The 13,326-nt window shown below is 43.8% G+C and overlaps 1 protein-coding gene across 3 annotated transcripts in view; it reads right to left on the bottom strand.

The window, feature by feature from the left end:
* Positions 1 to 11,985, bottom strand: part of MKRN2 (makorin ring finger protein 2) — a 28,221-nt gene extending 16,236 nt beyond the window's left edge. The window contains exon 1 of one of the 3 annotated variants that reach the window (XM_019433635.2): positions 11,855 to 11,985. In XM_019433635.2, the coding sequence (XP_019289180.1) occupies positions 11,855 to 11,880 (26 nt within the window). In that variant the 5' untranslated portion in view covers positions 11,881 to 11,985. Of the gene's footprint in view, positions 1 to 1,499; positions 1,538 to 11,854 lie in introns of those variants that run through there. The other 2 variants (XM_019433637.2, XM_019433634.2) reach the window with 2 other exon arrangements.
* Positions 11,986 to 13,326: the final 1,341 nt, after the last annotated feature.

The raw sequence follows: 13,326 nt of genomic DNA, 5'->3' as shown, positions 1-13,326 counted from the left end.
TAAGCAAAATGTAATATATCCATACAATGGGAATTATCTGGCAATAAAGGAGTGAAGCACTGATGCATGCTATAACGTGGGTGAACCTCAAACACATTAGGGTAAGTGAAATAACCCGAACACAAACGACCACATGTTGTATGATCCTACTTATATGTAATGTCAAGAAGAGGGGCAGAGGTGCTTGCTGGCTCAGTTGGTAGAGCATATGACTCTTGATGTTGGGGTCATGAGTTCAAGCCCCATTTTGGGCACAGAGCTGACATTTTAAAAAAAGGTCGGGGGTGCAAATCCATAGGGACAAAAAGTAGGCAAGTGGTTCCTCAGGCTGGGAGAAGGGGTAATGCAGAGTGACTGCAAATGGGCAAGAGGGGTAACTCTGGGGTGATGAAAATTTTCTAAAATTTAATTGTGGTCTTATAAAACTCTAAATTGACTAAAAATCATTGACTTGTATGCTTAAAATGGGTAAATTTTATGGTATGTAAATTATACTTCCATAAAGCTGTTAAGAAAAATTTAAAAAGGAGGGAGCTGTGCTAGGTTAGTAGACATTATATAAGGTACATAAGAACCCGATGCAATGTTTAGTCCAGGATTATATTCCAGTGTGAACAAACCAGATGTAAAAGACATGTTTGGAACAAATGGAGAAATCTGAGTATAGACTAAGATAAAATGAAAACTTACTGACATGGAAAGTTCAAGATTATTAACAAAAAAGCAGATTACAAAACAGCATTTATAGGGGCGAGTGAGTGTCTCAGTAGGGTAAGCATCCGACTTTGGCTCAGGTCATGATCTCACAGGGTGTGAGATTGAGCCTCGCATCAGGCTCTGTGCTGAGCATGAAGCCTGCTTGGAATTCTCTTTCCCTCCCTCTCTGCTCCTCCCCCCACCCTCAAAATAAATAAATAGATTTTAGAAAACAATCCAGAAAGATATATAATAGCATATTTTTAAATGTTTACTTATTTTTGAGAGGGAGAGAGACAGAGTGTGAGCGGGGAAGGGGCAGAGAGAGAGGGAGACACAAAATCCGAAGCAGGTTCCAGGCTCTGAGCTGTTAGCATGGAGCCTGATGTGGGGTTTGAACTCATAAACTGTGAGATCACGACCTGAGCTGAAGTTGGAAGCTCAACCCACTGAGTCACCCAGGTGCTCCAATATATGATAACATATTAAGAGAGGCAATCTTTGTGGGTAAAGTGTATTTACTTTCTTCTTTTTCCTGATCTGTACGTTCTAACATTTCTACCATAAACATATACTGCTTTTGTAATAATATATGGTTATTTTAGTTTTAAAAACATACACATTGGCAAGGGTATGGTTAAAAAAAATATAAAATACTCAGTACAGAACCTATCTCACAGTAGGTACCCCCAAAGTCCAGCTCTCCTTAAAGTCCAGTAAAGAACAATGACAACTAAGGTGACGTTATAAAAGTGACCTGTGCCTTATCACAAAGCATGCAGAGTGCTGAGGAGACACATTACCATGGGCTGAGAGAGGGCAACATCCCAGAGGAGGTCAGGTCCAAGCAGAGTCTGCAAAGTGGTAGGGATGCCAGTGGGAGAGAGGAAAGAGAGAACAGCAAGAAAAATGCACAGAAGAGAGGCACTGTAGGGGGTTCAAACAGGCCTGCCGAGAGATGACGCTGGAGCATCATTTCACTGTGCTCCAACTTACCCTATGTCAGCTGAGACACTGATGAGTGCATCTCAAAACAAGAGATAACAAATGTTCAAGTCAACTTAGGAAATGGCACAATCTAGTCTGTCTTAGAGATTTACAACAGAGAGTAGCAGAGGAAAGGTTCTGAGAGTTCTGTCATAAAGAAAACTGTTTACAGGCATACTTTGCTTTATAGTCCTTTGCAGATACTGCATTTTACAAATTGAAGGTTTGTGGCAGTCCTGCTTCGAGCAAGTCTGTTGGTGCTATTTTCCAATAGCATTTACTCACATCTGTCTGTGTCACATTTTGGTAATTCTTGTAAGACGTTAAACTTTTTCATTATTATTATTATATGTTATGGTGATCTGTGACCAGTGACCTTTGATGGTGCTATTGTAATTGTTTTGAGGCACCATGAACCATGTCTATATGAGATGGCAAATTTAATCAATTAATGTGTGTGTTCTGACTGCTCCACCAACAGGCCGTTCCCCATCTCTCTCTTTCCTTGGGTGGCTCCCCGTTTCCTGACACACAGTGTTGAAATCAAGCCGATTAGTAACCCTACAGTGGCCTCTAAGTGTTCAAGTGAAATGAAGAGTCCTAAGTTTCCCACTTTACCCTAAAAGCTAGGAATGATTCAGCTTACTGAGGAAGGCATGTCAAAAACTGAGAAAAACCAAAAGCTAGGCCACTTGCACCAAACATTTAGCCAAGTTGTGAATGCAAAGGAAAAGTTCTTGAAGAAAATTAAAAGTGCTACTCCAGTGAACGCACAAATGATAAGAAAGCCAAACAGCCTGAGCACTGATATGGAGAAAGTTTTAGGCTGGAGAGAAGATAACACCAGCCAAAGCCTAATTGACAGCAAGGCCCTAACTCTCTTCAATTCTGTGAAGGCTGAGAGAGGTGAGAAAGCTGCTGAAGTCTGAAGCTGGGCACCTGGGTAGCTCAAGTTAAGTGTCTGACTCTTGGAATTGGCTCAGGTTGTGATCCTGCAGTCATGAGACTGGGCCTCACATGGGGCTCTGCGCTAAGTGTGGAGCCTGCTTGGGATTCTCTCTCTCTCTCTGCCCCTCCCTAGCTTGTGTGCATGCTCTCTCTCAAAATAAATAAACATAGATAGATAGATAGATAGAAAGAGAAAGAAAGAAAAAGAAAGAGGGAGGGAGAAAGAAAGAAAAGTCTGAAGCTAGCAGAGGTTGGTTCATGAGGTTAAAGGAAAGAAGCTGTCTCCATTGCATAAGAGTGTAAGGTAAAGCAGCAAGTGTTGATGTAGAAGCTGCAGCACATTATCCAGAAAATCTAGATGAGATCATTAACAAAGGTGGCTAAACAACAGATTTTCAATAAAAACAAAACAGCCTTCTATTGGAAGAAGATGCCATCTAGGACTTTCTTAGCTAGAGAGAAGTCAATGCCTGGCTTCAAAACTTCAAAGGACAGGCCGACTCTCTTGTTAGGAGCTAATGCAGTTGGTGACTTGAGGTTGAAGCCAGTGCTCATGTACCATTATGAAAATCCCAGGGCCCTTTAGAATTACGCTACATCTATTCTGCCTGTGATCTATGAATGAACAACAAAGACTGGATGACAGCACAACTGTTTACAATGTAGTTTACGGAATATTTTAAGTCTACTATTGAGACCTACTGCTCAGAAAAAAGGTTCCTTTCAAAACATTACTGCTCATGACAATGCACTTGGTCACCCAAGAGCTCTGCTGGAGATGTACGAAATTAATTATTATTTTCATGTCTGCTACCACAACATCCATTCTGCAGCCCAAGGATCAGGAAGTGATTTCAACTTTCAAGTCTTACTATTTAAGAAATACATTGTGTAAGGCTATAGCTGCCACAGACAGTGATTCCTCTAATGGTCTGGGCAAAGTAAATTAAAAACCTGGTTCCAGAAAGGCTTCCCCTTCTAGATTCCATTAACATTTGTGATTCATGGGAAGAAGTCAAAATATCACCATTAATAGGAGTTTGGAAGAAACTGATTCTAACTCTCATGGATGACATTGAGGGTTCAAGACATCAGGGGAAGAAGTTAACTACAGATGTGGTGGAAATATCAAGAGAACTAGAATTAGAAGTGGAGCCTGAAGGAGTGCCAGGGTGGCTCAGTTAAGCATCTGACTTCCATTCAGGCCATGACCTCACAGTTTGTGAGTCTGAGCCCGTCAGTTCTCCACTCTCAGCACAGAGTCCACTTCAGATCCTGTCTGTCTGTCTGTCTCTCAAATATAAGCAGTTTTAAAATTAAAAAAAAAAAAAAAAAAAAAAGAGAGAGAGAGAGAGAGGAACCTGGATGGGTCAGTGGGTTAAGCATTGGATTTCAGCTCAGGTCATGATCTCTCAATTCGAAGGTTAGGGCCCTGTACAGGACTCTGTGCTGACATCTCAGAGCCTGGAGCCTGCTTTAGATTCTGTGTCTCCCTCTCTCTCTGTCCGTCCCCTGCTCCTGCTCTGTCTCTTTCTCAAGAATAAATAAACATAAAAAAAAAAAAAAAGTGGAGCCTGAAGATGGGACTGAATTGCTGCAATCTCATGATAAAACTTAAAACAGATGAGGAGTTGCTTCTTATGGATGAGCAAAGAACGTGATTTTGGGAGACCTACTCCTGGTGAAGATGCTGTGAAGATTGGTGAAATGACAACAAAGGATTTATAATATTACATAAACTTGGTTGATAAAACAGTGGCAGAGTTTGAAAGGATAGACTCCCAATTTATTTATTTATTTATACATTTTATTTATGTTTGAGAGAGAGAGAGAGCGAGCACAAGAGGGGGAGGGGCAGAGAGAGAGGGAGACACAGAATCCGAAGCAGGCTCCAGGCTCAGAGCCCGATGCGGGGCTCGAACTCACAAACCATGAGATCAGGACCTGAGCTGAAGTCTGACGCTTAACTGACTGAGCCACCAAGGTGCCCCTGGACTCCCAATTTTTAAAGAAGTGCTGTTGTGGGTAAAATGCTATCACACAGCATCACATGCTGCAGAGAAATGGTTTATAAAAAGAGAGTCAATGGGGCAAATTTCATTTTTGTCTTTTTTCCCCCTTAAGTTTACTTATTTATTTTTGAGGGAAAGAGAGCGAGCAAGTGAGGGAGGGGCAAAGAGACAGGGAGAAAGAGAGAATCCCAAGCAGATTCCATGCTATCAGTGCAGAGCCTGATGTGGGGCTTGAACTCATGACCTGAGTGAGATCAAGAGATCAGATGCTTAAACAACTGAGCCACCTAGGCACTCCTAAAAGTATTTTTAAATGAAGATATGTGCATGGTGTTTTAGACATAATGCTATTGCACATTTTATAGACTACAGGATAAACGTAACTTTTACATGCACCGGGAAACCCAAAAAATTCACTTGATTCACTTGATTCCAAAATTTGCTTTACTGCAGTGGCCTGGAACCGAACATGCACTATTTCTGGGGCATGCTTGTACAGTTATCATACACACCTTTTCCCAGGCCTCTTTCAGAAAAAGCCACTTGAGCTGCAAGATGGAAGACAGATTTGAAGAGGACTGAAAGTGCAGGGGAAGAGCCTGTTAGGAGGCTGCTTTGTAAAGGAGCTTTATCTGTGAACCCATGTTTTAACTTATTTAAAAAGACATTTTATGGAGAATTCCAAACACATATGAAACATATACAAAAGTAAACCAAATGGCAGAATGAACTCTCAAGATGTCCCAGCACCAGCTTCCACATTATCAACTCACAACCTTCTGGTTTTACCCATTTCCTCCCTCTTCTATATGATTTTCACAATTTATCTTTTTTAGAGAGGGCTAGTAACTCAGATGCCTCTTGAATAAAGACTTTTGGGCAAGGAAGGCTCTCCCTCCCTCTGAAAGAGTATATTATGAGAAATACATGAAATGTGAAAAAATACCGAAGATCTACTGAACAGTAGATCTATCAATACTAGCCCGTTCACTTCAGTAGCTCAGTTAACCCCAGCAATACTGTAGTACCACTACACCCACGATGCAATTAGGGAAGCTGAGGCTCAGAGACCAGTGAAGACTTACAGAAGGTCAAATTGCTAGGAGGGGGTCCCCAGCTCCGATTTTCCCAGATACCCTGACCTTTTCCAACCAAAACTGACTTCCCTGTCACTCTGCCTTTACCCATGCTGTGGCCCCTGTCAAAAACACTGTAGCCCACCTTTTGCACTGAATTGTTTTCAGCGGCCTTCCTTCGTGGACCAGCCCAAGACTTCTCACTCCTCCAGCCTACCAGGTGCACTTTCCCTCCTTCAACCCTTAAGACTCACCAGTGGCAGCAATAGTATGCTGCTTCCCAGCCTGAGGCCTCTGACCCGAGAGAGCTAGTGCTCTTAAACACAGTTGGGAACATCTGGTCTCTAATGAAGCCAGCCTGGCAACAACTTCAGGAAGGCACAGCTGGAACATCAGGAAATGTGACTGAACACAGAAAGCCTAAACCTAACCAATTACATGGCTCTGCCTGGACCTGGAGAAAGGCTTGGCAACAGAAAGAAGGCAATGGTCTGTAAGGTAGGTCAGGAAGGCCCAAGAGGCTGAGAATGCCCTTTCCAGAGAAGGGATGCCAGAGAACACAAGTGACAATTCATGCGGCACATCAGCCTCTGCGATAGGCCTGGGAGGCTGCCTCAGCTGGAAGCCACAAGATGTGAAGACCTTCAATCCCTCCTTGCTCACTAAACACAATTCCAACTTTCCTCACCTGTCCATCTCCCAAGAAGCAGAGGAAGTACTGACTAGGCCCACCTGACGGTTCCTTTTCTCCGAGGAAAATGAGGAAAGGGTATCTATTTTTAGGTCTCTTCTCAGTTTGACTAGCATGAGCCACCTCTAAGTTCACCAAGAGAACCAAATTACATGGGATGCCTGGGTGGCTCAGTCAGTTCGGCGTCCGACTTCGTCTCAGGTCATGATCTCACAGTTTGTGAGCTCGAGCCCCACATCAGGCTCTGTGCTGACAACTCAGAGCCTGGAGCCTTTTTCAGATTCTATGTCTCCCCCTCTCTCTGCCCCTCCCCTGCTCATGCTCTGTCTCTCCATAATGAATAAACATTAAAAAAAAAAATTAAAAAAAAAAATTTCTGAGCCTACATGCGCTGAGTCCTGTGAATCTTTCCAGCCAATCTCTGGATGTACAGATCCTGGACAGAAAAGTATATTACACTTCTAAAGAGTTTAAAAATTCTTTTGAGAAACACTACAAGACTACATTATTTCAATAGTCCTTAAGTATGGCAATCTTAGATCTTTGGAGGTATAAAAGTTAAAAAAAAATTCAGCACCAAGAGCCAACTCTGAATGACAAAGAAAGACAGATTACTACCATGATTAGTAAACTCATAAATACTGGACGAGAACAGGCTCAAAGTGGCTATATAAACAGGTCCACAAAAAATAAGATCTAATAAATACTTCTGTAATAGTTTCCTTTGGAGACACTAAAGATTTCAAAAAAAAAAAAAGACAGAAAGGAAAGAAAGAAAAAGAAACAGAAACAGAAAAGGTGAGTAGGAGACTACCAGAGGTTCTCTACCAAATACTATTTGTTAACCAGGCATACAAGAGGACAGATTCTTCATGGTCCTACAAGGGTGCCTTTTATAATTCTACCACCTCCCGTAAGTCTTCTTCAGACAATCTGCCTTCCAAACTCTGCTCATTCACTCTCTTCCCCATTAGGAAAACAAATACTTAACCATCAACTAGAGCTTCTAATTAGTCACTTATAAGCTGGTGACTTCATGCAAGACATTTCACTTCTGTAAGTGACTAAGCTGAGATTTAAACAGCTTCAAAAATAACTTCTAGACCACCATCAGTGCAGTGCCTTCAAGGGGAGCATGAAATAAGGGTTATGTAAGAAATGAAGCCAGCTCAGTCCTATTTTTGTAGCATATGTCATCATTTCCACTCCCCAGCAACAAACAGAAAACTAGTTTGAACACATCCTACCTGTCCTTTGGAGCATCTTGTCAACTGCTTAGAGCTATCCCTCCCCATCTATGTTATACTAAGTTTAATCCAGGCCTCTTCCATACTGCACCTTGTAATGAATTTCCAACTATTCAATCTTAAGGGATGGGTCAAACCATCCCTTATATCTTCCTAGAGAGAAGGCTGAGACATGAACTGGGGTGGGGAATGGGAAGGGGGTGAGTAGTATGAAGGGGGACAGTGCATAACTGGAGACTCAGAGTAGGGAGATTTCTTGGGGGGACTCCAAAAGGGTCTGTTATCCTGGGTGACCCCAAAGGACCGTAGCTACTATATGTTGCAAAGGACAGGGGGCGCCTAGGTGGCTCAGTCAGTCAAGCGCCTGACTTCAGCTCAGGTCATCATCTCGCGGTTCATGGGTTTGAGCCCTGCATCGGGCTCTGTGCTGACAGTTCAGAACCTGGAGCCTGCTTTGGATTCTGTGTCTCCCTTTCTCTCTGCCCCTCCCCTGCTTGGGCTCTGTCACTCTCTGTCTCCCAAAAATAAATAAAACGTTAAAACAAAACAAAACAAAAAAATATGTTGCAAAGGACATCAGGTTCACTTCTAGCCACAGAACCACTAGCAGCTCTAGCTGCAGCGCAGGACTGAACCAAACAAATTCAATTTAGTTTCTTACATGCCTTTCAATGGTGCATATCTTTAGCAAAATGCTTCTGCAAATCATATCTGAGTATATGGGTAATCTGCATTCTCAGTGTCACTTTTCTTTACATTTCCTTACATATTTTCAGACTTAAATTTTATGGCTGTACGGCATGTGATAACGGATCCAGTGACAGGTAAAGGGGTTAATGCTGGGCCTGGTGGTAGGCCTGAAACAAATGTTAAGAGACGTAGGGATGAAGTATAGTGTAATAGTTAACACTGTGAAATCAGAGAGCTTGCTATATGACCATGAGCAAGTTATTTAAATCTCCAAGCCTCAATTTCCCCAACCATAATATAATAATTGTACTCCCTAGACTTCTGTGATAGATGACTCTGAGGTCTGGCTGAGACCATGCATGTAAATGCTTAGCCTACCACCCCAAAAAACACTCTATGATGGTTTGCTGTTACTGTCTAATCCCTTAACTAACTCCGCGGGTTAGGCATTACCATCTCCATTTTATAGATGAGTAAGTTGTGGCACAGGTGGTAGCAGGATCAGAATCCCGAACTGCCCAACTCCAGATTTCAAGCTCTTCTACCACTTACTGGCTGACAAGGTCCCTCATTTTTTGTGATTCCAAGCTTGATGTTCCAAGGAAACAAATTCTAGGTCTTTGCCTAGTGATGATAAGACAAAGGAACCTCTATCATAGAAGGAAAGAAAGTGGTTACCAAGCTATCATAAAGGCCTGCACCAGGACTTAAAAAAATTTTTTTTATGATTATTCATTTTTTGAAAGACAGAGAGACACAGAACACAAGCAGGGGTGGGGCGGAGAGAGAGGAGGACACAGAATCTGAAGCAGGCTCCATGCTCTGAGCTGTCAGCACAGAGCCCGACACGGGGTTCGAACTCACGAACCGCAAGATCATGACCTAAGCCGAAGTCGGATGCTCAACCAACTGAGCCACCCAGGTGCCCCCCCCCCCGACCTTTTTTTTATGTTTATTCATTTGTGAAAGACAGAGAGACACAGAGCACAAGCAGGGGTGGGGCGGAGAGAGCTGCACCAGGACTTTAAAAACAGACTGGAAGACATGGGAAAATAGTTAGCAAGAAGAATCAGCAAAAATAATTCCCAGCTTGTTTGTGGATAGAGTGGCATGGGAGAAATCAGAAGAGCTGATTGACAGCACAACTGTGTGAGTAGCCATTCTTGCCATTCCAGGCAATAAACATATGGAGTGTCTTTGTCGTCCAATTTGGGAATCCTAGCATTTCAACATCCATCTCTTAGAGATGTCTGCATATCAGAATAAAGGCAAAACTTAAACTCTGTCCTGCTGCTACTCAGAATAAGCATGTATATCACATGCCACAGCCAGGAAAACAAAGCAAAAAACACTTTTCACCTTCAGATAAATCCAAAACAGCTGAGCACCCTGTTAAGGCCTGGTCTCGAAAATAAATCCTATCTTGGACATTTCCTGTGAGTTACCAATGTCTGGAGATAAGACTTTTGTAAAGATAATACAATTTGAGAAGCTTTTCCACCATGAAACACTAATGTGAACTTGGTACTCTAGGTAATACTGCAGTTTCTTTTCATTTAAATGTGTTCTAGTTTTTTATTTGGTGACGCAGTCCTTGTGAGATTGGACTCCCTCACACCCTTTTGCAAGTAAACTTCTTTTACTTTCTATATATTTTTACGTGCATTTTCCTTACATAGGCACATATGAAGAGCTTTAAAAATTCCTGTAGTGAAGAAACTTTATCATTTCTCAAATTTATTTGGATGTCATCGGGTCAATGAGCACATGGGCTCCGATGCCACACCTTGGCCACTTAGAAGCTGAATGACCTCAGGCAATCACTTCAGTGCATAGGCTTGGTTTCACAATCTGTGGAACAGTGAGGGTTGCTGGGTTACAGGCGATGTGGCCGTTAGAGCACCCAGTGCATTTTAAGGGCTCCACCAAACATCAGTACTTAAACAGAAGTGATCCCTTTCCAACATTCCAACCCACTCTTGAGTTTATATGCAACAACATCCTGCAGGATGCCCCTGTTAAATTAAATTAAAGCTTTCAGGTTAGGCCATCTCAGTGCAGAAGGAAAAAAAACAAGATGATCTTGATTTAAGTTTTTGCTCCTGCATTTAAATGTGAAGTTAGGAGTAAGTTCCAAGTCCTTATCTGTAAAACTAGATACTATAAAGAGTTAAAATTCAATTATAAAGCATTACACAAATGTGTACTCTTTTGTGGACACATCTTAAGAAGAATAACCAAAATCTGCTATACAATTACACACAACGCTTGCTTCATACAAATAAAAATGAACACAAACAGGTCTCACAAAAGATATTTCTAACACAGATAACCTATTTTCTGTAGACACTGAGTGCAAATTTCTGACTACTGCTTCATATAAGCCATGGCCTTGGATAAACTGGTTGAACAGTTAATACATATTAATACTAACCGAAAACTTTTTACATAGTCCCTTCTCAATTATTCATGCTAATTAAGAAGTAACAACATAGATGAGAATTTAATAAACTGTTCATTACATAATCAAACTATACAACTGATTTTGGGGGGCAATGTTTCCCACACACTGAAACCAGTTATTAAAATTTGTACTGTCCAAGTATCAGGCCAACAAGACTAGGAACCCAGGACTGGTAAGCCACAAGTTCACCAAGGAACGAGGGTGTTACACAACCAAGCTCTTTCTGCTTCACAGGAGCAGTCGCAGTGTAGCATCCGGTTTCGAATTTTCTACACCATCCATCCATTACCGTTGTACTTCTCCACATAAATGGGTGTCTCAGTAAGAGTGTCACTTAATCTCTTTCAATCTGAATTTCCTGTATTGTAAAATGGGAATTATATCTTCCTGGCAGTGTTATTGTGAAGTCTAGTGACAATGAATATAGAGCACTTGGAAATATGCGAAGCACTTCACCAACTTTCAGTAAATGCTACCCGACATTTTTATTTCCCCCCCGCACAATTCTTATTTGCTGAGTCTGCAAATTTAGGCCGCAGAGATCTTCAAACTCTTGGGAAACGAAGACCCCTTTCGGGACCCCAGCTCGTTCTAGGCCCTGATCATAGATCAATAGCCTATTCCTGCGTGGTATCCCCACTGGCAAACGATCACTTAGCGTCTCTTTACCCAATTCCAAATCTCCTTTTCCAGCTAAACTCCAAGTTCCAAGGGCTCCACCCCCACCCTCAGGCCTCAGCGACCTGCAAGGCCCTGGCTAGCTCGTCCTTCCAGCTCACAGGCCCCGGCGCTGGCCTGACCTGGGGTCTCATCCCAAACACATAGCCACACACACGCCAGGTGACCGGTTCCCGCCGCAGCCCGAGCTCCGCCCAGGAAAGCCCGACCGCGAACAGCTGAGCAACTTTTCAAGAATCCGCTCAGCCTCAGTTTCCCTGGTAGTGGGGCTGGGGTGCACCAGCCGCCAAGGGGCCGGAGCGGGGGCTTGGGAGGGGCGAAGGGAAAGCGAAGTGGCCCGTTACTCCTGGACCCCCCGCACTAACCTGCAAGTGACTTGCTTGGTGCTCATGGTGGCCGGGCTTGAGGGCCCTTGTCGCGCCACCGTCTCTCGCTCTCGCCGCCGTCGTCGTCGCCTCGGCCCTGCCCATCCCGCGCGGCCGCGTCACGCCGGCGTACACCGCCCCTTCCGTGTGGCATCTCTGTAGCGCCCGCCGGAAACCTCACCGCCGTCATAATTGGTTCCGCCTGAGGGCTGAGGCTGGGCGACCTCCCATCCAAGAGCTCTGGGTCAGGCATTTGCGAGCCTCCTGGTCCCCAAGCGGGCCTGGCTGGGGACCTACTCTTCCCAGTCTTATTCCTGTTGTCGTTTCTACCGGCCTGCCCTGTGTCGGGTCCTTAGAAACGCCTTACACCTCAGGAGGCCAAGCTCCCACCCCTCCAATGCGTGCGTAAATTACAAATGTGCCTTAGAACCCAAACTTGCATTCCCTAGGCCCCCATCTCAGGCCCTGCCTCGACTGTTCCCGCCAGGCCAGACCTCCACTCCCACTTAAGGAATTCCTTAGCTCCCTCCCATTTGCTCTTTTCCAAGATATCTACTCCCACCCCAGGTTTTCCATTCCGCCCCCCCCCCCACCCCGGCTTTTCGTCGTCCGTTTCCTATGGTGGAAACCCCAAAAGATATTCGTGACACTTTCCTCTGGTTCTCTGTATCTGCAGATCCTGCTCCCACACCTCTCTCCAGTGCATCTTCTTGATGTGGACATGTTGGGGTTTCCGGAGTGAATGGTCAAGAAAGAATTCTTGAGACATCTTTGGTGCAAAAAGGGTGGTTTTATTAAAGCTTGGGGACAGGACCCATGGGCAGAAAGAGCTGCTCGAGGATCATGAGGAGTGACTATGTACCTTCAAGTTAGGAGGGAGTTAGGGATAGTATAAGTGTCTAAGGAATTTGGAAGCAAGGTTTCCAGGACCTTGAGGGGCTAGCTATGAGGAAAAGGTCATTTACTTCTGTCTAGTAAAACCTTAGTCATGACACCTTTTGGATGTGTATCAGTGGGCCCTATGTTTGGAGGATGATTGCTAACATATACCTTGGGGGGTAGAAATAAAGGAAGTTTCCAAAGGAATATTTAGATGTTAAAGGAGACTCACAGGATCCTGGAGGAGCGGGATAATGTTAAGCTAAGATGGCCTTTTGCCCTTTGCAGAGTATTAACATCAAGGCAGTTGAGTTCCTAGAGGAAGGTCTCTTGGCCTATCTCAAGAACTTGTAAATGGGCTGTAAGTTGTAAGGAAATTTAATTTTTTTCTTTTGCTTTTGTTCTACACATCACTCTCTCCATTTCCATCCTCATGGTTCTGAAAGGGCGGGCCTCCGCTGGCTGACTCCATCTTGTTCTGTGTCCTTCACCTTGACCACGCCTCCTCCCCTTGAGTAACCTCCGCTCACCTGCCTAACAGGACTTGGACCCTTCCCCAGCCAATCGGCTGGGGCCACAGCCATTATCTCACC

Source organism: Panthera pardus, unplaced genomic scaffold (assembly GCF_024362965.1).
Source record: "Panthera pardus isolate Hobbes unplaced genomic scaffold, ASM2436296v1 HiC_scaffold_8, whole genome shotgun sequence".
NCBI classification, from domain to species: Eukaryota; Metazoa; Chordata; class Mammalia; order Carnivora; family Felidae; genus Panthera; species Panthera pardus.
The sequence above is the reverse complement of the archived record's forward strand: the minus strand, read 5'-3'. Positions and strand labels throughout refer to the sequence as shown.